Source organism: Apteryx rowi, unplaced genomic scaffold, assembly GCF_003343035.1.
Source record: "Apteryx rowi isolate R43461 unplaced genomic scaffold, aptRow1 scaffold_515, whole genome shotgun sequence".
In the NCBI taxonomy this organism is placed as follows: Eukaryota; Metazoa; Chordata; class Aves; order Apterygiformes; family Apterygidae; genus Apteryx; species Apteryx rowi.
In genome coordinates this window covers 604,380-624,041 of record NW_020450778.1, presented here as the reverse complement: position 1 = coordinate 624,041, position 19,662 = coordinate 604,380, and the positions used below count along the sequence as shown (strand labels likewise).

General features: G+C 48.8%; 2 protein-coding genes across 6 annotated transcripts; one reads left to right on the top strand and one right to left on the bottom strand.

Moving 5' to 3' along the window:
• Nucleotides 1–273: 273 nt before the first annotated feature.
• On the bottom strand, nucleotides 274–2,753 carry CDCA3 (cell division cycle associated 3). Of its 2 annotated transcripts, none has more exons than XM_026080359.1 (5): nucleotides 2,549–2,753; nucleotides 2,297–2,426; nucleotides 1,874–2,134; nucleotides 694–941; nucleotides 274–430 (listed from the first exon to the last, which is right to left on the bottom strand). In XM_026080359.1, exons 1-5 carry the CDS (start codon nucleotides 2,666–2,668, stop codon nucleotides 290–292), a joined length of 900 nt encoding a protein of 299 aa, XP_025936144.1. In that variant the 5' UTR covers nucleotides 2,669–2,753; the 3' UTR covers nucleotides 274–289. The 2 variants fall into 2 exon arrangements, with proteins under 2 accessions (XP_025936144.1, XP_025936145.1); XM_026080360.1 differs by having other exon boundaries at nucleotides 820–941.
• A 606-nt stretch (nucleotides 2,754–3,359) lies between these two features.
• On the top strand, nucleotides 3,360–19,578 carry USP5 (ubiquitin specific peptidase 5). Of its 4 annotated transcripts, XM_026080338.1 has the most exons (21): nucleotides 3,362–3,502; nucleotides 4,991–5,116; nucleotides 5,338–5,404; nucleotides 8,318–8,451; nucleotides 8,763–8,908; nucleotides 9,258–9,442; nucleotides 10,027–10,121; nucleotides 10,738–10,931; nucleotides 11,094–11,165; nucleotides 12,520–12,601; nucleotides 12,820–12,945; nucleotides 13,405–13,558; nucleotides 13,973–14,147; nucleotides 15,628–15,716; nucleotides 15,929–16,120; nucleotides 16,677–16,820; nucleotides 16,980–17,125; nucleotides 17,212–17,365; nucleotides 18,010–18,094; nucleotides 18,284–18,391; nucleotides 19,426–19,578. In XM_026080338.1, the coding sequence occupies exons 1-20, from the start codon at nucleotides 3,395–3,397 to the stop codon at nucleotides 18,375–18,377; spliced, it is 2,568 nt and encodes an 855-aa protein (XP_025936123.1). In that variant the 5' UTR covers nucleotides 3,362–3,394; the 3' UTR covers nucleotides 18,378–18,391; nucleotides 19,426–19,578. The 4 variants fall into 4 exon arrangements, with proteins under 4 accessions (XP_025936125.1, XP_025936123.1, XP_025936122.1 ...); XM_026080337.1 differs by lacking the exon at nucleotides 19,426–19,578 and having other exon boundaries at nucleotides 18,284–18,911; XM_026080339.1 differs by lacking the exon at nucleotides 19,426–19,578 and having other exon boundaries at nucleotides 3,363–3,502; nucleotides 15,929–16,051; nucleotides 18,284–18,911.
• The last annotated feature ends 84 nt before the right edge of the window (nucleotides 19,579–19,662 follow it).

Below are 19,662 nucleotides of genomic sequence, written 5' to 3'. Positions count from 1 at the left end.
GGGGAAGGAGGGTACTCCTACTGTCCTATCAGGACAAAGGGTGCTTTTTTTTCTCTTAAGCAGATAAGAACCATATAGTGAGTCAATACAGCTGACTTAATCAGAAGAGACAAAGCCAGCACTGTACACAAGACATGCAATGCTAGGAGAGACAATGTACCTCCTCCCCAACAGGGAGAGATGAGAAAAGTAACCACAAGTCTGGAGTTTCAGTCTATTGCAGGATTTCTCACACCTAGAAGACTCAAGATATAGAAGAAAATTGTAGCAAGCTCCAGGGAAAGGAGATTTAATTCTCCACAAAAGGACACTGATGGTTCTCTTTGTTCGAGTCACTCCAGGTACAGCTCCCAGATTTAAGGCTCCTGCTCAGATCCACTGTCACTTCCTTCCTCTCCCCAAGGTTCTCCCGCAGTGCATGCTTCTTACCCTAGAGCAGAAAAGCAACCAAGTTTAAAACCCAAGTTAACTGAGAGTTTGTTAATTAATTTTCAGTGGAAGATGTAGCCCATTTTTCAGGCCATTCAGATTTGCTCTCCTCTGACAATATCTAACAGAGTGATGGATTTCTTCCCAGAGCCTAAGAAGAGAGGATACACTGAAATGAACAATATAAGGTAGAAAATACAAGCATTGAACCAGATTGAGGGATCTGGGGACAAATAAAAGACTGACTCACAGAAAAGTACTTACGAAGTTACCAGGTTCTACAGGCCTGGGAGACCCCAGCTTCCATAGTTTGTAGGGCTCCAGTTCAGAATTGGAGGATTCTTTATTTCCACTCATTCCTCTCCCACAGTGTCTCTCATTAAGTTTTACCTGGCAAGGCGCAAAAGCACTGGGGGAATTATCATCCTGTAAGATGCTGAGGGGAGAGCGTCCAGTTCCACCAGATGTTGCCCTGATTTTGTTGCTGGTCTTGCATCTTATGGGCTTGCTCCCTTAGAGAACAAAGAACAAATCAGTAAGTCATTGCAAGTCCAGAGAATGCTGGATTTTAAGTTCTTCCTGGCTTCATGATCTAGTCTACTTGCGTGCACAGAAGAGAATGTTACCCAAGGACTCCCAGGTAAACGATCAGGACAAAGTTTTCTGCAGCATGATCTATATTAAAGATTCATCATCACTCATAACACTTACATGTACTTACCATTCTCCCTCCTCAGCTGTTCCTCATAGAGGAACTGCAGGATCCCTTTGAATAGGTCTCCACAATGAAAAGCCTGCCTCAGATTTTTTGATGTATAAACATATAAGCTCCTCTGTATGTTTACCTCTTATTTTGTCTATGCATTGAGGAGTTTTTCAATTCCTGACAGAAACCAGTTAGATAAGAGACCCCAAAGGGACCTCCAGTCCACCAGTTACAGCCTCTCAAGTAAAGGCTATCTGAGGCCATGAGAAACTGCTGAACTGGGAGGAGTGGATAAGTTTTCTGCAAGGAAGTAAACCTGGTGGGTCTGGAGAAGGTATATACAGGAGATAGGAGACAGGTCAGGACTCTGAATGCTTCAACTAGGACACAGCAGTTCTCCAGGACAAAGTCTTAGGTGTCTCATGTCCCACATCAAGCACTGTAGAGGCCAGTCCTCCAATTTATGGCAAGTATGTTCCCCAATATTTAAAGCCTGCTTATTAACTTAAAGGGCGCTGAAAGCTGCAGGGCTAACTTGCCCTTATGCAATAAGGGCTCTCTGTAAGGAGCAGGAACATGTTTCTCTAAGATGAGACCAGTTCCCTCCCTGCAGCTTTTGAGAAAGGCTCCTCTGCAATTTCTCCTTCAACCCTGCCATGCACAGGTGACCCCAGTATTTCACTGGGGGTCTCTGCCTCCAGCCACCCCTGCAGTGGACCTCGAGGGCATTGCACTTACCTGCAGAGAAAGGGGGCCCAGCAAGGCGAGCCGGCCTCACAGAAGCCTCACCGCCAGCGCTGAGAGAGGGTGGTTGCTCTCTCTCTTCCCCTGCCGCAGCGGTCGCCTCCCGGTCAGCCTCGACCGCGGGGCTCTGCGGGGCAGGCTCCTCTGCAGCCGCCTCCTCGGGGTGGCAGGCCACTCCCGACAACATCGGCTCGGGAGGCGCAGCCTCGGCCCCGAAGGCCTCGCTGAGCTGCTTCACCAGGCAGTCCACGCTGTCTGGGCAGGTGAGAAGAGGGCGGGCAAGGTGAGCCACCGCTCTGGGTGGACAGCCCACCCTCACCGGCCGCGGCCGGGGTCCCCCGCGTCGGCGAAGGAAGGGGATGGGGGCGCCCCCCGGGTCGGCGGCGGACTGTGGCCCGGCGAGAGGGCCCGACTCACCGTTCAGCACGGCCTTCATAGGCGTGTGGGAAATGCCCGGCGTCGGCAAGCGAGGGGCCCGGTCCCGGCTGGTCCCCGCTGCCGGCTCCGTGGGGCCGGGCATGGGGCTGCCCCCAGGGGAGCTCACCACCTGCGGAGACGGCAGGCGCTGGACGAGGAGTGGACGGAGGCAGCCCCAGTCCCCGCCGGCAGGACGGGGCCGGCCCGCCGAGGGGGGCCACGCGCGGCCCGGGGGCAGGGGAGCGTCTGTACCTCAATGGGGGTCCGCAGGATGCCGACGCTGGGGGAGCGGGGATCGCTGACGTGCGCCAGGTGCTTGTTGAGGAGGGGGTCGGAGACGGGAGTGACGGGGCAGCTTTCGGAGGCCCCCATGGCCTCAGGCGGCGCGCCACGACCCCGCCGCCTCGGCCGGGCCCGCACTCCCGTCCAAGCAGGGGACAGTAGCCACAGAGTGCCGCAGCCGCGATTCAAACCTCCCGCGCTGCGGCCGGCCGCCGCCCCATTGGCCCCCGCCCTGGAGGAGGGCCGCCTCGGCCCGCCCCCCACGCCCGCCTGTTGGCCAGCTCCGACGCCAGTCTCCCGAGGGTGCCGCCCCGCAGCGAGGCCCCTGGGGCGTTTCTACAGCGACCACTCTGGCACATCACCCCGGCTCGCGCGCCGCTCGCCATTCGCTAGAGAATTAAGCGTCCTCCAAGCTGATTGGGCGGCTCTGGAAGGCTCCTGAGGCCTGAAGTTGGCCGAGGGAGGTTGGCTCCCCCCGTGCCTCCATTGGCCAGCTCTGTGGGAACGACGGTCAAAATTCATCTGCCGGATGTCAATCTTCAAGGGACTCCCCGCCCCCGACCCTCTCTGCGACGCTATTGGCTGAGGAGCCCGGCGCGTCGGCACGGCCGTTCCGTGCGGCTGTCCGTAACTGCAGGAAGGCGGCTGCCATTGGACGAGTCGGTCGGGTTGCACTGCAGGGGGGCGCTGTGCCCGCCGCTCGGCCTCTCCGCGGCTGTGCCTATGCGCCACGGGATTGGCCAGAGGCCACTTGACTACGCGGGTCTCTGATTGGTTAGGGTGGGGCTGTGGGTGGTGCTGCAGTGAGCCGCTGTCATGGCGGAGCTGAGTGAGGCGCTGCTCTCGGTGTTGCCGTCCATCCGGCTGCCCAAGGCCGGTGACCGGGTTCACAAGGATGAATGCGCCTTTTCCTTTGACACGCCGGTAAGTGCAGCCCGCGGCCGACCTGCGCCGCCCGCCTGGGCTGCCCTCCGCCTCGCTCCTGCTCCCCAGCCCACCCAAGCACCCGGGTGCCGCCGGCGCGGGGCGCTCTGGGACTTGTGGTTCCCTGGCGGCCGGGGCCGCGTGCGGTCGGGCGGAGCGCGTGGCCGTGGGGACTTCAGCACCCAGCAGGCCGCGCGCCGCGCTCCTCTCGGCCGCGGTGCGCTGGGGGCTGTAGTTGTCGCGCCGGGGCGGGCGTGGGCAGGTGGCTCACGCCTCTGGGCAGCGGCGCGGCCCGCCCCGCGCACCTGGGGAGCGAGCCCCCCCTCCTTCCCGCCGCGCGGGGCATGGCGGGACAGGTAGTTCTGTGAGGAAGAGGGGCGCGGGCGTGCCCCAGAGCCGGGCCCGGCCCGCGGCGCCGGTGGGCGGGGCGGAGGTACGCCTTGCCCGGCTCCGAGCTGCCCCCGGTGCCCCTCGGCCCCACCGCCTGGCCTAGCCTGGCCCGGCAGGCTGGGGGCAGGTTGGTGCTGTGTCATTAAGATGGCAGTAGTCCCTTTTCCAGCTGACATCCCTGCCCCTCCCTCGCTTTGCCCGGCATGGGAGAACCTGGGGCGGCCCAGGCTGCAGGGGGTGAGTCCCCCACCTTGGCTTCCCGCACCGGCTCCCCTTGGGGCTGTGCCCAGCCCACCAGTGCCGGAAAAATGCGCTGCTGTCAGAGGATGCAGGTCCTTCAAGGAAGCAGGATGTGAAAGTCTGGTCCTCTCCCTGCCCGAGCCCTGCAGCAACACCTATCCATGTGCTCCCCTCTCTGTCTCAGCTGTCTGATGGTGGGAAACAAGCTGGGAGTTCCTTAGTGTTTTCCCTCTTGGTCAATCTCTATATTTGGGCCCCTCCCTCTTTGTTTTAAAAATAGTATCTCTACGGAATGTGTGTGGAGTTTTCTAGGTGCTTGTGGGGTGGGGTGAACTCGCTCTGTATCTGTTTCAGGCTACCCACAAGCTTTGGGAAGCAGCAGTAAAAATAAAAAGTTATCTGTTAACCTTCTTCATGCTGTAGTTTGGCAAAGTCCCACATGACACCTGGAGTTAGGCTTTCAGACAGAGTGACACAGTTTTGTTGGTAAAGATTGTACCATGCTCTGAACATGTGAACTGGGTGTGCTATGGACTTTTTACAAGATAAGCTCCTCGGGAATCTCACTCAGTCTGGCCTGATTCAGTAGCATCCATAAAATCGACAGGCAAGTAGGTTTACAAATTCATTATCTTGATAGGAGCACCTGTTCTTCTGGGACAGCTGGGCTAAGGCTTGACAGCTTATTTCAGGCTAGCTACTAAGAGGCTCATATACAGAAATGAACTGTAGCCATTAATGAATAATGAAGAGTAATTCAGTAGTATAGTAATAATGAATAATTCCTAGAGGTAAATATGTGCTTATCCTAACAGTTGAAATGGCATTCTGTACCAGTTTTTCCTCTCTCCTTTCCAGGAGTCAGACGGCGGCTTGTATATTTGCATGAACACATTCCTGGGCTTTGGGAAGCAATATGTGGAAAAGCACTATCAGAAAACAGGCCAGCGGGTCTATCTGCACCTCAAAAGAACACGTAAACCGGTAAAAACAGTTTGCAGAGTTTTCCCTCCTCTCAAATGTAACTGATATTTTTCTTGGTGAATCCCAATTCTTCAGCTCTTCTATTTTTCAATTATTGTATGGATTGCCCAAACTATTTCTCTCTGCCCTCCTCCCATTTTCACAGTAGCTTAGCTTCTGTCCTTAAGGCTTTCCACAGCATGCCTGTCCCCATAACTATTTTCTTATCCTCTCTGAAATAGAAGGAAGAAGACACCAACTCCAGTGCTGGGGATCCCCCAAGGAAGAAACCAACTCGCTTGGCTATTGGTAAGAAAGCACTTGTGTACTCTATATTCCTTGTTGTTTAGGACCAGTCCTTTGGAGCTTCCTGGCCACATGGTATGTCTCTGGCTTTTCTTTTCCTAGGCTGGTTGAGGCTAGTAGCCCCAACCTAATTCAAACTTAATGTTTTCTAGTGTGTCTTAGGAGGTCAGTTATTGCGAAACAGTTGTCGAGGTGGTAATTTTGTTCTATGTTCAAAGAACATGTGCTCTGCATCTTGGTTTCTGCAGATAAATGTTTTGCATCCTCCCTTAACTCTGTATGCCTGACTCAGTTTGGCATGGGTATATCCAGTGTGGGGCTGTTGCTTGATAAAGCTGTGTCCATTGTGGAGCTGAAGTGAGTTTGAGAAAATGGAGAGATTTCCCATAAAGCAAATTATTTTTTAAACTTCTCAGAAACTGAACTAGTGATTTTTATATAGAAGGGGAAGAAATTACTGGCAATGCTGTATTAACATTTTTGGCCAAATAATTCTTTGAAATATGAAGCCTGATACTGGAGGAAGTATATCTAAGCATTCAAATATTAAAAACAAGCCCTTTTTTGGAATGAAAATGCTGGTGTTCCATTACTATTTTGCGCAAACTGAAAAAAACTGTTGTGGGAATCAATGAAGATGCTGCAGGTTTCAGCTAATACCTTCTGAACCATTATGGAGACCTATGAAGCAGAGGATGGGAACATCTTTAGCAGTAGCAGGTTCTTGGCCTTTCTGGAGGCTGACCACTAGAGGGAAATGCAGAACCTATACCTAGCTGGTCTTGCTTCTTGCTCACTTTTTCCCTAGCTGTGCCATTGTGTAGCAGAAATCTGGTGACCACAGTGCTGCCAGAGCACAAACACCAATATTAAGAGTTTCAGCCATTCCCCCTTTTTATAGTGAGTTGCATAGGCTCCCAAAGGTCACTTCTAGCAAAGTTAAGACTAGAATCTACATTTCTTCAGGTGGCCAATGCTTTTATCTGTGTGATTGTGCTACCTGTGCAGAGATTAGGCCCAGTCTGCATTGTGAGTTACTTCTGCATCCTCAATTCTACAAAGGTCCAAAACAAGTGTTCTCACTAAGTCAGCAAATAGCTTCCTGTGACAACATTTTAGTGGTGTCAATGGAGCAGGAAAGAATAAAAGAAAACAACTTGTGGTTGAGTCAATGATTTCAAATCCAGGAGAGATTTTTTTTTTTCCTCCCTTCTTTTAGCCAAATTACGATGGTGGACTAATCCCAATATGGAAGATTTGCAAAAGTATCGGAGAGATTTCAGAGCAAAGTGTCATTGACTTTAATATCTATCCTTTGATCTCTCTGCACCTCAGCTCCCCTCTCTGTGGAAAAGAAATTTTAGTGCTTGCCTCTCATGCCAGCATGTTGGTTGAACGTATCTTTTGGAATTTATGGTGTTTAGATACAACAGTGGGGAGGGAGGCAGGGACCTCATGCTATTGAATGTATATGGGGAAGATGGGAAGGAGACAGTCTACCAGCTGAAGACCCTCTTTCTCATTTGGAACTTCAGGAGGTTCACATAACAACACTTGGGGACTTCAGCAGTCTACTTTGGTTTGTGTAGAAATTGTACTACACAGGAATTGTCGTATCCTGAGGGATTGCATATTGCTTTATTCTGAAGTGATGACAGGAGGTCTCTCTTGGATGTGCTAGAGAGGCACAGGAAAGGATTATTTGGGTATATTGTTGCATGATGACCTCTCAAATGATGCTAGTGACTGTTTTCAAATATTTCTAAAATCACTCAGGCTTGCAGCATCTCCATTCCTACATGGTGTTTTGTGCGTAGTCCAAAATTGTTGCTATGTGAGGGGGGAATTGCAGGAGATGTTGTGAGAACCAGGTATTTTTGTCAACAATGTTTTGTACAAATACAGTAATGTTTTTCAGAACAACTGCAACGCATGCAGGCTTCTTGAGCCAGAGGCGATCAACTCTTAAAGTTACAGCAAAGACTCGTATTGCCTTCAGGGATCTGCTGCAGCCACCGCATGCCATTTCTAAAGAAATAAAGGAAACTCAGTAACAAAAAAACATAGGGAGATGAGGCTGCTAGTAAGCAAAGTGCCTTCTGCCCTGTTTCTTTCTGGAATGTAGGGTGTGAATTCTTGGAGAACAGGAAAGGCCAAGATAATGTTCTCAAAAACCTTTTTTTTTCCTGGGTACCTCCATAAATCAGAAACTGTTCCTTCCATTGCTGCTGTTACTTTTCAGTGACTGTCCAGCCTGACTCATGGCAACTGGCAAATATCCTGTTTTGTAGGGAACTCCCATGTCTTTGTCAGCCTCTGGAAGGCAGAGAGCTAGGCCAGCAAGAGAAACTGCTAGTACTATACCTTTCCTAAGACTTTTTCTGTAACTCTGGAGATGACTAAGCACTCCTAGTTCTCTTTGTTTGAGCTCTGGACTCTGAATTGTCTTTTCTGGAAGGAAGAGAAGAAGGGGCAGGGTCTTGAAAGATACTGGTAGACCAGGCCTACCCACTAGGAGTTTGAAGATGATTTCTTCATGCACTTTTCCATTCGTCATCTTGGATATGTTGTGAAGGACAAGCAGCAATGCTTTATCATTGCTCTGTTCCTGCCATTGTCACTCTAAAGCAGGTTTTGTTTTTTTCTGATTGTAGTCAAGGTCTGGAGATTCCTTCTAAGGACCTATGAAAAGCAGCTGGGGAAAGCAAGCCTATTGTCACTAGGCTTATATTAACTCCTGTGGAACTCCACACATCTAGCAGAAACTTTAGGATCCAGAAGCTGAAGAAGGATTGTGGATCATTGATCTAGAGCTTTGCCTTAATCATAGTGTCTTGTTTCTTGTAGGCTGTGGGCAAAGAAGACTTGCAAGCTATTTGGTTTGGCCTGTTACTACAATGCTTTGTCTTTCTGTAGGTGTAGAAGGTGGATTTGACATCACAGAGGAAAAGTTTGAATATGATGAAGATGTAAAAATAGTAATTTTCCCAGAGCATCTGGATATTCCTCGTGATGGGCTGGAGGGACTACCAGACATGGTCAGAGACAGGGTATGTTTGGGTGGACGGCTGTGTTTTCTGTTGGTAGGGCGGAAATGCACCATTACTCAGAAAAAAACACTGTCCTGTAAAAGGGATCCTGCAGAGCTGCTGTGAAGTCCCAGCCTGGAGTAAGTAATAGTATTCTGCACTTATACAGTGCTTTATATTATGAAGTCCTGGCCTTTGACTGAGGCTCCTGAACAGTGCCTTAATGCAACTGACTTGCAGATCTGACCCTAAATACGGAGTGTTGTGGCACTGGGAACTAGGAATTTCTTTTCTTGTGCCCTTTATTCTTTTTCCTGCTGTCCTAATTCCAGATTGCCAGTGCAGTTGAGGCCATCCTGACAGCAGATTCAGCCTCACGGAAGCAGGAGGTGCAGGCTTGGGATGGGGAGGTTCGCCGTATTTCCAAACACGCTTTTTCCCTGCATCAACTTCAGAACGACATCCGCATCCCACCATGGTGAGCATACAGTTGAAGCTAGCTATATTCCTCTGTATTCCAGACCCACCCTGATCACTGTCGTCTTGTGTCTTGTGTCTGCAATGGGAACATTGCTCCAGCAGAGGATGAGATTTCTTTTGTGGAGCTTTAGCATGTGTCTGAGCGTGGCTTGTACAAATTAGTAAATTCAGGGGAAGGGGCAGCCTAAGGTATTTCAGGGTGCTCAGTGTCCTGGAGTAAAAGAAGAAAGAGATCCCAGAAACCTTTGCTCTTACTGTGATTAGTGGGCGGCAGTGGAGAGGGCTTGGGAGGTAGAACCCAAAGGTTTCCCCCTAACAGCTCTTTTTTTTCTGCCCTTTGCCAATAGTGGCTGGAAGTGCAGCAAGTGTGACATGAGGGAGAACCTGTGGCTGAACATGACTGATGGAGCCATCCTATGTGGTCGGCGCTACTTTGATGGCAGTGGTGGCAACAATCATGCGGTTGAGCATTACCGGGAAACTGGCTACCCACTGGCTGTGAAACTGGGAACGATTACTCCTGATGGGGCTGGTGAGAAGGGGGATCCCATGAGGGTTATAGATGCCAGGCTCCACTCAGACTGACTTTGGTTTCTGACAAGGCAAGTAAGTGAGGGTCGCCAGGTATCAAGCTAGTGTTGCCCATGTTATGATCTGGAACATGCAGTGTCATCTGATCCTGAACTTCCTCAGTCTGACCTGCTTCTTGTTGGAGGCAAAGAACTGGCTGATAAAACGTGGCCTTCCTTCTCCCCTCCCTCGTAATTTGAAGGGTCTTAGAATAGTTATCCAGATTTCCTTCTAATTTCCTGTGGTTAGATGTTTATCAAAGAATTTTATGTTCAAAGCTTGAGTAAAGAGTAGGTGGCACAGTAACCCACTTTTCTCATTCCAGGCACAGATGCACCCTAATCAATGACAAAGTTTTTTGTCTTGTCGTATATTCTGGGGGAACCTCAATATTCTGTCTGTAGTGCTACTCTCCTGAGAAAGGAGAGGAAAACCCAACTGTTCAGTCTGTCAAAACTGCCAGTTTTGAGCACTGTGTTCTCTCCATCCAGCAGTGAATTTTAGATCTCAGGCCAGGGTAAATCTCTTCCTCTTGGTTCCTCATAGATGTCTACTCCTACGATGAGGACGATATGGTGTTGGATCCCAACCTGGCAGAACATCTTGCTCATTTTGGGATTGACATGCTCAAGATGCAGAAGGTAAGGAGTTCCTGTGCAGGCCCAGAAGGGGGGAGAGTAGCAAGTCTGAGATTTATTAGCTGGATCCTAGCTTTTCACATTCCTGAGCATCATTAAAATTCAGTCCCATGGCTATGCAGCACCATTCCTGATCAAGAAAAATTTTTTTTTTTTATTGGACAGAGCTGCCTTGCCTCTTCTTTCCTGTCCCTCATGTTTATTCCATTGGAGTTCTGTGTCAGTACCCTAGTGTGCGTAGTCCAAAATTGTTGCTATTTGAGGGGAGAATTGCAGGAGATATTGCCAGGAAGCTGCCCAGACTCTTAGCTTTGTTTGCTAGATTCAGTGTTGGTGCCTGATTTCCAGGCTCTTTTTCAGGGCATTATTCAGATTTCTCCCATGTAAGACATCTCTAATGTCATAGCATTCTTCCTGCTGCCTTATAAACGGGTCCTTCTGTCCCAGATATTCAGATATTTTAAAACATTTCGTGTATCTTCCTCTTCTCCTAATTTAAACAGAAATCCTAATCAAACAGAATGGATTTAGCTGTTTCTCTACAGCATAGCCCTTTTGGTACTGCTAATGTTCCCTTGGTCATCTCTGAGGATTTTCTCCTGTTCTCTCTCCTCCGCAGACAGACAAGACAATGACAGAACTGGAAATTGATATGAACCAGCGCATTGGGGAGTGGGAGCTCATCCAAGAGTCTGGAGTGCAGCTCAAGCCCCTTTATGGGCCTGGGTACACTGGTATCCGTAATCTGGGCAACAGTTGCTACCTCAATTCTGTAATGCAGGTGCTGTTCAGTATCCCGGACTTCCAGAGAAAGTAAGTGAGCTTAATTGCCTCTTTCCATTGGCCTGAGATCTACTGGAATCAGTACAAAGGTCCCTTAGGGCTGGGATCTTCTGTTGTAGGAATCCAGCTCAGAACTGTGTCTTTACCAGATGAATCCATACGTCCCTTAGATTGCCCTGATTTGCTTTGCAGGTATGTGGACAAGCTGGAGAAGATATTCCAAAGTGCACCTTCGGACCCCACACAGGACTTCAGCACACAAGTGTACGTAGAGTTTTGGTGAGAGGAGGAAGGCTGAGGCTGCCTGGGTGCGTCCCCTCTGCGCTGCTACAGTGTGTTTTGTTGCAGGTTTCTTCCTCAAGCCTTGCCTTTCTGTCTCCATGTCTGTCACCTGAGACACTGATCCTCTTGTGATCAGTAAAGATCTAAGACAAGAAGGTTCAGCTGAATGCCCTAGATGGAGAGGACAGAGTGCACCTACCTCAGTGTTCATGAGAGTCTCAAAAGATGTCTGAGGCCTAGCCATGATCTTATATGTATTATGTGGGGAATGCAGTACCATCTGTTACCATGGGGGGATTTCTGGTGGGTGTGTTCCATCTGCACTAACAGCAGAGGTGCTCGCTTTCTGCAGTGGAGGGAGATGGCTCAGAGCAAAGTTTTACAGAGGTTTAGGCAACTTTGCCTTGATGGATAACATATATGCCTGAAGAGATACGCTTATTCCTGCAAGAGCTATTGTGCAAGCAGTAACAGGACAATATACGGAAGAAGGAGCACAAGATTTGGGAGGGTATTTCAGTTTAAATACATGGGTTCTCTGTGTCTCTACATCAGCTCTAAAACACCAAAGCAGTGTTAGGAGGTTTGTGGGGAAAGAAATGGAGGGTGGCATTTGTGGAAGAGAGTTCAGAGGAGGATTCTGAGTTCAAAGAGATGCTCAATCTGGAGTGAGATGTTCATTTAGGAGGGGATTGAGTTGAGACAGCCAGAAAGATTTTTGCCTGGGCAAAGGAGTGAGTTGGTACAGCATGGTCCAGACAAATGACATCAGTGGTGAATTGGAATAGTAATGAATTGGAATAGCAGGAGGGTCTGGGCCTAGGAGAAATCATAGAGTGTTACTGTTGTCCATTATCTGCCTCATGCAGTAATTCTTAATCTTTCCCATGGGAAAATGTGATCAGTCTGCTCACACCAGTACTGCCTCAGGCAATTTCACTGTGCCTTGCTGTTTACTGTGCAGTTAGATACAGTGCTACTTTACCCATGTCAGGCTGCAACATAGTTTGGCTGTTAGACAGCTGCTGTGTGGCTCTGCACTGTCTGCCTTCTTGTCGAAAAATGGAAGTTGTTCCTTTATGTTCTCCCCACTGTGCAAGCAATGACTGAGCTTGGTGCCTGAAAGTCTTGGTGACTTTCAAGTGAGTGATGTCTCATGGGACCAGAGACAGCAGACCAAGATGAGATGATCTCAGCTGACACAGCAGAGTAAGCTGATCTCTATGAGATTGACAGTCCATGGTAGTGTTAAAACTGGATGGCTGATGTGGTTCCTGGAGTAAAAGGGATTGAAGAAGGCAGTTTGATGCTAACAGTGACTTCTTCATCATTCCAGAGCCAAACTGGGCCATGGGCTACTTTCTGGGGAGTATTCAAAGCCAGCTTCTGCAGATGGGGAACAGCAACCAGATCAGAAGGTGAGACTTAGACTCAGTATCCTCATGATGAGGGTGTGTGTGAAGTATGTGTGTGTTGGATGGAAAAGGAGGGAGAACCCTTTCTGGAGACCTGTCCCGGGGCTCAGCCTGGGGCCCTGTCACCTGAAGAAGAGCATGGCTAAGAGTAGCGTGTTACAGGCCGGGACACATGCTTGGCAAATTATGATCACCTTCCTCTTTTGCTCTGATATTTCCAGGGTGTGCAAAATGGCATTGCTCCACGCATGTTTAAGTCTCTCATTGGAAAGGGGCACCCAGAATTTTCCACCAACCGACAGCAGGACGCCCAGGAATTCTTTTTGCACTTCATCAACATGGTGGAGGTAATAGCTGAGTCTGTATGTCAAGTCTCAGAAAAGCCCATCTTTGTTTTCTACCCATTCAGTGCTATCACTGATATTAGGGGTCAGGGAGGGGAGGGGAGAAGCCGGCAATTGGAGCAGAGAAAGGGAAAGAACACAGTGAAATGGAGCAGCCAGGATCTGTGAGAGCAAAGAAAGAGTGCTGCCTTCTGCCAGGCTGTGTCTCAAGGGCTGATTGCTCAAAGAGAATCTCTTTTGTGAATGGCGCAGCTGGAGACCCATATTGTCTTCTTCAGGAGCAGGAATAGCATGGTTTCCTGGGGTTGGCTGTAGTTTCCTTCTTGCTAGCTTTTCCAGTGAACTGGGTGCAGAAGTGAATACTGTTTGGCCACATCCTGTGTGGGGCTGCTGCTGCTGTAGATATTTATTTTTTACATTCCGATGCTACACCTCTGATGATTTTAATCTCTCCCTCTTCAGAGGAACTGCCGCAGCTCGGAGAACCCTAATGAGGTCTTCCGTTTTCTGGTGGAGGAGAAGCTGAAGTGCCTGGCCACAGAAAAGGTGAAATACACCCAGCGTGTGGACTATATCATGCAGCTGCCCGTACCCATGGATGCTGCACTCAACAAAGGTCAGTAACATGCAGAAGGCCAGAACAGTGGCAAACATTGTGGTTGGAGATTGTACTTTTCTTGCAGAACTCCATAAATGAGAAAGGGACTTCCTCAAGGAATGCCTTTACCACTTCTGAAGCCAGATCCTCCACCTGCTTTTCTTGTGGGATTGGGCTGTTTTCTCAGAGGTGATATGACATAGTGATGTCTCTCCAGAGCCTTTCCCTCCTACACCCCAAGCTGGACTGTGATTTAACAGCAAAATAGAACTGCAGTAGTACAACAGTGCTCACTGGAAGACATTTGTCTACTTTATGCTCCATTCTTGAGGGCTTGTATCTATAGGCCTATTCTGTCTCTGGGTGTTGCTTACACCAAGTGCTTTATGAGTACCTAGAGGTGGTCTTTGACTCCTCTCCTTTATTACCTAGACGAGCTACTGGAATATGAGGAGAAGAAGCGGCAGGCAGAAGAGGAGAAGCAGCCGCTGCCTGAGTTGGTGCGAGCTAAAGTGCCTTTCAGCTCCTGCCTAGAGGCCTATGGAGCTCCAGAACAGGTGGATGACTTCTGGAGCACAGCCTTGCAGGCCAAGTCTGTGGCTCTCAAGTGAGTGTGTGTGGGTGACTAGATGAACTATGATGAACTGGATATAGCTGCATCTTTTGGAACTTCTTTGTTTAGTTGCTTGGGGAAGAAGCGTTACCAAGGTTTTGTAGCCTTTTGTATCCTGCGCCTGCAGGACATCAAAGCACCCTTGTAAAACAGAGGGGAGATCAGTTTGTCAGTGCTGGAGGGTCTGCCCCCAAAGGATTACAGCAATGCTAGTGAAATCCTTACCACTAGCTTTCAGTTGCTGCAGAGCTATGAAGATACAGTAATAATCCAGAAAATGACCAGCTTTTGTTCTAAATTTGAAATTTAGCTTTAAAATAGTAGCTGACAGAATATGGCAACACTGGTCTTGCTTGGTCTCTGGAACCTCTTAAAGGAAGTTTTTTAGCTATCAAAGTCTGAGGAAAAGCATTGAGTGTAACAGATGCATCAGTTTCAGAAACCAGAGCCCTGAGATAGAATTTCTTTCAGTTATTTTAAAGGATGCTAACTCAAATAGCAATATCAAAGCTTAAAAAGCAGCTTTAACTTGTCTCACTGCCTGCAACACATGCAATAGTGCAAAGGTGTAGTGAGAAGATTGCAAACTTAAGCAGCTTCCTGCTATGTTGCTACTGACTATATTTCTACAATGAGAGAGTTGTCCTCAAAGAACCCAGTAAGTCCACTAAAATGGAAGTGTTTTTCTAACAAATATTCTACTGTTAAGCAATAGCCACTATAAATTAAGTCAGTAACACAATCACATTGAGAAGTAATGTTTTGTTCAGCTTTTAAATAATGAGTTGTGTTCAAGCATTTCTTAAGAATTAGCATTGAATATATACCATTGCTTAATAAATTTTACAGCACGTTACAATTATCCCCCACAGTCCCTCAATATTACACCAATAATAAGTATCTGTCTGTCTATTTCTTCTCCCTTCAAAAACATTCCCCTCTGTTTCACAGATGCAAAACACCCTTTTTCTCAAATTGTCTAACTTACTTAATTACATTCAATCAAATTCAGAGCCATTGTTAGCTTAAAATTTGCTGCTTCTGCCTCATATGCAAAGAAGTACTCTTGTGCTTGAAGGCTTGTCAGCTTCTCCAGCTGTATGTCAGTCTAATAAAAGATATTATTTTCCCCTACATTTCTTAAGGATTAGACTTTTAATTAAATACTAAAATCTGAGGAGGCTTGTAAAAACAGGATTGGAAGATAGAGAGCATGCACTATTTTTCCTCATCCTTCAAGGTTTTGCAAATGCTACATTCAGACTCATCTGGTCAGAGCATCTGCTTTAAAAATTGTTCTGTGTTTGAGGAACTTTAAGCTCAGCACATGAGAATCTTCCACAGCTCTGCAAATACATGCATCCCTGCCTTAGGACATGCCTCTGCCCTACTCACTGCTTTCTTGAATCAACTAGAAGCCCTCAATCATTGCTGGCAAGGTATAAAAACTAGCTGTGATATTTATGTTTTTCAGAACAACACGATTTGCGTCATTCCCAGATTATCTGGTAATCCAAATCAAGAAATTCACTTTTGGCCTGGATTGGGTGCCCAAAAAGCTTGGTAAGAAAAAGGAGAAGTTACAGAGCATATAGGTACTGGGTGTCATATATGGGCTCTGTAGTTGTTACTGGAAAGAGGAAAATAACTACCTCACAAGGACAGCAGTCCATAGTGTGTATTGTATCCCCAGTGACTTACTTTTCTAGATCTCCCAAATAAGTCCTTTGGTTTCTGCTCCTATGGAGAGGCTGAGCAAATAATGTATCTTGCAGATGTCTCCATTGAAATGCCAGAGGAGCTGGATATCTCTGCACTGCAAGGAACAGGGCTGCAAGATGGAGAAGAAGAAATGCCAGACATCGCACCCCCACTAGTGACACCAGATGAGCCCAAAGGTAGCCTGGGGTTCTATGGCAACGAGGACGACGACTCCTTCTGCTCCCCTCACTTCTCCTCTCCAACATGTTAGTGATTCTCCTCCTCTTTTCCTGATGTCTGACTCACTTCCTTGCTCTCCTTGTCTTGTCTCCCATGCTAGCAATTTCCTCTTGCTCAGTCTTTTCCTATCCCTCTGTCAGTGAATGCCGGCTGCCTTCCTTGCATGCCTGTTATGCCAGGGTGTTACGCAAGGGAGTGTGTTGAAGCTCATACTGTGTAAGATTGGGATGTGGCATGTCTAGTGCATTTACGGGTGGCAGGGGTGGGGTTTATATAAGACTTAGCTGGTAGAGGTATTTTGTTTTCACAAAGCACAGTGGGAGGTAGGGTTTGGAGGGTAGGGGAGAGCCAGTGCTTCTGAGTTCATAAGCTGAATCCTTTTGTCCCCTGGGGTACCTGTGTGTGTGACTGTGCATTTCAGAAGAGGAAGAAAGAATATAAAGGCTGAGTAGAGCAGAGAAACAGAACTTCTGTGAAATGAAGCCAGGCAATGGTGGTTTGGGGGATTTTTATGAGACTGCACAACATGGAGCAGGCAGGGCTGGGTGGGAGTGGGTGGCTCTAATCTCTGTCTTTCCACAGCTCCCATGTTGGACGAGTCAGTGATTATCCAGCTAGTGGAGATGGGCTTTCCCATGGATGCCTGCCGCAAAGCTGTGTATTACACAGGGAACAGTGGGGTTGAGGCTGCCATGAACTGGGTCATGTCACATATGGATGATCCAGGTATGAGCTCACATGGCCATGACAAAGCTTATTGCACCTGGGTCATTGTACTGCCTTGTCCCACTGCAGTAGTGGAAAGCTGAAGTAGTTTGGACCTCCAACTGTATCCCTGTCAGAGAGATCTAACTGCTCTGAGCTGTGTTCTGTTTCCCACTGCAGACTTTGCTAACCCTCTAGTTCTCCCTGGATCCAGTGGACCAGGGTCAACTATTGCCTGCCCAGACCCTCCTTCAGAAGACAGTGTGGCCACCATTGTCTCCATGGGCTTCTCCCGGGACCAGGCTATGAAAGCACTTAGAGCCACGGTGAGAGGCCTGGATGATGTCAAACTGAAATGGTGTTCTGAGGAACAGGCATTCCCAAATTCACAGTATTCTGCTCTTCTTTCCAGAACAATAGTCTGGAGCGTGCTGTGGATTGGATCTTTAGTCATATCGATGACCTTGATGCAGAAGCTGCTATGGATATCTCAGAGGGGCGCTCAGCAGCTGAGTCCATCTCTGAATCCATCCCTGTGGGTCCTAAAGTGCGCGATGGGCCTGGAAGTGAGTTCCAAGCAGTAGGAACATGCATTTTTGGGTGCAAACTCAGCATCGCTTTACCCTTCCTAATCCATCCAGTCCTGTAGCTTCTAGCAGCAGGTTCCACAAAGCTGATTTGTTTGCTGAAATGGTGGGAGCAGGGAGGAAAAGGAGAGGGATGGCGATGTAGGGCCTAGACCCTTCAGGCTAAGACTTACCTGGAAGCAGATGAGCTCTCCTGAGAGGCAGGGGAAGTGTTGTCAAGTGAAAGATGGGGAGCAGCCAGTTCTGGAGGCTTTTCTGTTCTTCAGGCTCCCATTGAAAAGCCAAATTTCAGTCTGTTTGGAAAATTGATGCCAATGCTGCTTGTCTGGGAGGTGCCATAAAGAGGGGGATCCCTGATTAACCATCCATCATGCATGAGCCAGATAAGCAGTTGGAAGAGGTGAGGTTGGACAGGAGTTACCATCTCCTATTCCCTGCACTCCTTGAGACCAAATCCTCACAGTCAATCTTGACAGGAGCCCACTTCTAAATTGTCACCCATCAGGTCTCACAGACCAGGTCTCATACATCAGAAATTCTTCTCTGGAGAGGGCCTTATGTAGGGTGTTTCAGGTATGAAGCCTTCCCTCTTTCCCTGATCACTCCTCTTTTCCCTCCTCAAGAATATCAGCTGTTTGCCTTCATCAGCCACATGGGCACTTCAACTATGTGTGGCCACTATGTTTGTCACATCAAGAAAGATGGCAGGTAAGAAGGACTCTCACAGGATAAGGCGACCCCAAGGTAGAGTTTTAAATCACTGTCCTCCCCTGTTTCTTCAAGGGTCTTGCAGGGAGGGTGATGGCAACTACTAGGAGGAGGAGAGCAGGCAAGGGGAATCAAACAGTGTCATAGCAACAGAACAGCATCCCTGAGCTTCCCTTCTGCCTGTTGCAGGTGGGTGATCTACAACGACCAGAAAGTCTGTGCTTCTGAGAAGCCCCCCAAGGATCTGGGCTACATCTACTTCTATCAGCGGATTCCCAGCTAGAATGCCCTCTTGCTGTGTGTGGAGGGGGGAAAATGGGCTGAAGGCATGGGGGGGATGGGGTGGGGGGCAGTGAGGATAAGAGCAGGGTCTATCTCTCCCCTGGTGCTCCTCGCCTACTCTTCCTTTTAATGGCCTCTCTCCATATGTGCCACTGCTGCAACATGGAGGCAAGAGTTCTTTGACTAATAGACTGGGGCTGGAGCCCCCATGGACATGAGTGAATGGGGTCCAGCAGGTGGGGGGGAATATCTGTTTCTATAGGAAATGTCCTCACTATCCCCATCACCTCATGACACACGCAGCCCTAGTGCTTTGCTGCTTAGTGAGATGATGCCACCTCCTTACTGTCTAGAAGAGGAGGGGGCTTGTGTGTATGTGTGGTTTGTATATCATGGGGGGACTTCTCAGCCCGATCCTCCCAGAAAAGGGAGCAGTGCAGGAAGCAGCATGGGCCATGAGCAGTGCCCCCTCTTTGTGTGCCCTTTACATGCCAAAATACACGAAGGATAAAATAAACATCTAAATACCCCCCTGGTTTCTGTCTGCTCTGTGTATTGTTAGGTGTTCTCCAAGAGCTGAGGTCTGAGTTCTTCTGTACTATGAGCAGAGGGCACTTAGTGCTGGTGTGGTTCTCTTGCCTTTGGTGAAAGCAGACTGCTACTCTTGTGTAGCAAAGGCACCATGAGTGCCCACTGATGCTACTATAGCAGTGGCTTCCCCCTTCCATCCCTGCTATCTCTGCTTTTGAGTGCTGGGGTGAGGACTAAATCTATAGTCCCTGCAATCAAAGAGCTGCTGACCATGGGGGACAGAGTGCTAGGGGTGACCTTCTGTCCTGGTTCCCTCTGTCCCACTGCTGGTAGGCCTAATGCATTTTTGCTCAAGTGTCAAAATACTGTAGGAAAGTGTCTGATTCATGCCTCCTTTTAGAAATGAAAAGTGCTAAGGTCTGTAGCTGTGAGATTAGAAAAGTAGCAGAGCCTTGCATGTTTCAGTGATCAGCATGGTCATATCCCATGTGTGTTCTGGTATGTCTCTTCCTTTACAGTGCAGTCCTACATGTCTCAGTCCCTTTCGTGACCTCTGTGCTGTCTCACTGCATGCCCCACTGAGCAGGGACAGAGGCCTTTTATCTTTCGCGGCAGAGCAGGGCCTCTGATCTCTGTACATCGCTGAGAAGGGGGAGGTTTGTTCTGGGCCCAGAGGGCCGGCAGCAGCGCCCGCGGACGCGCTGCGAGCACAGGCGCGAGCGCTGCCCCTGCCCGCGCCCCGGCGGCGGGAGCGC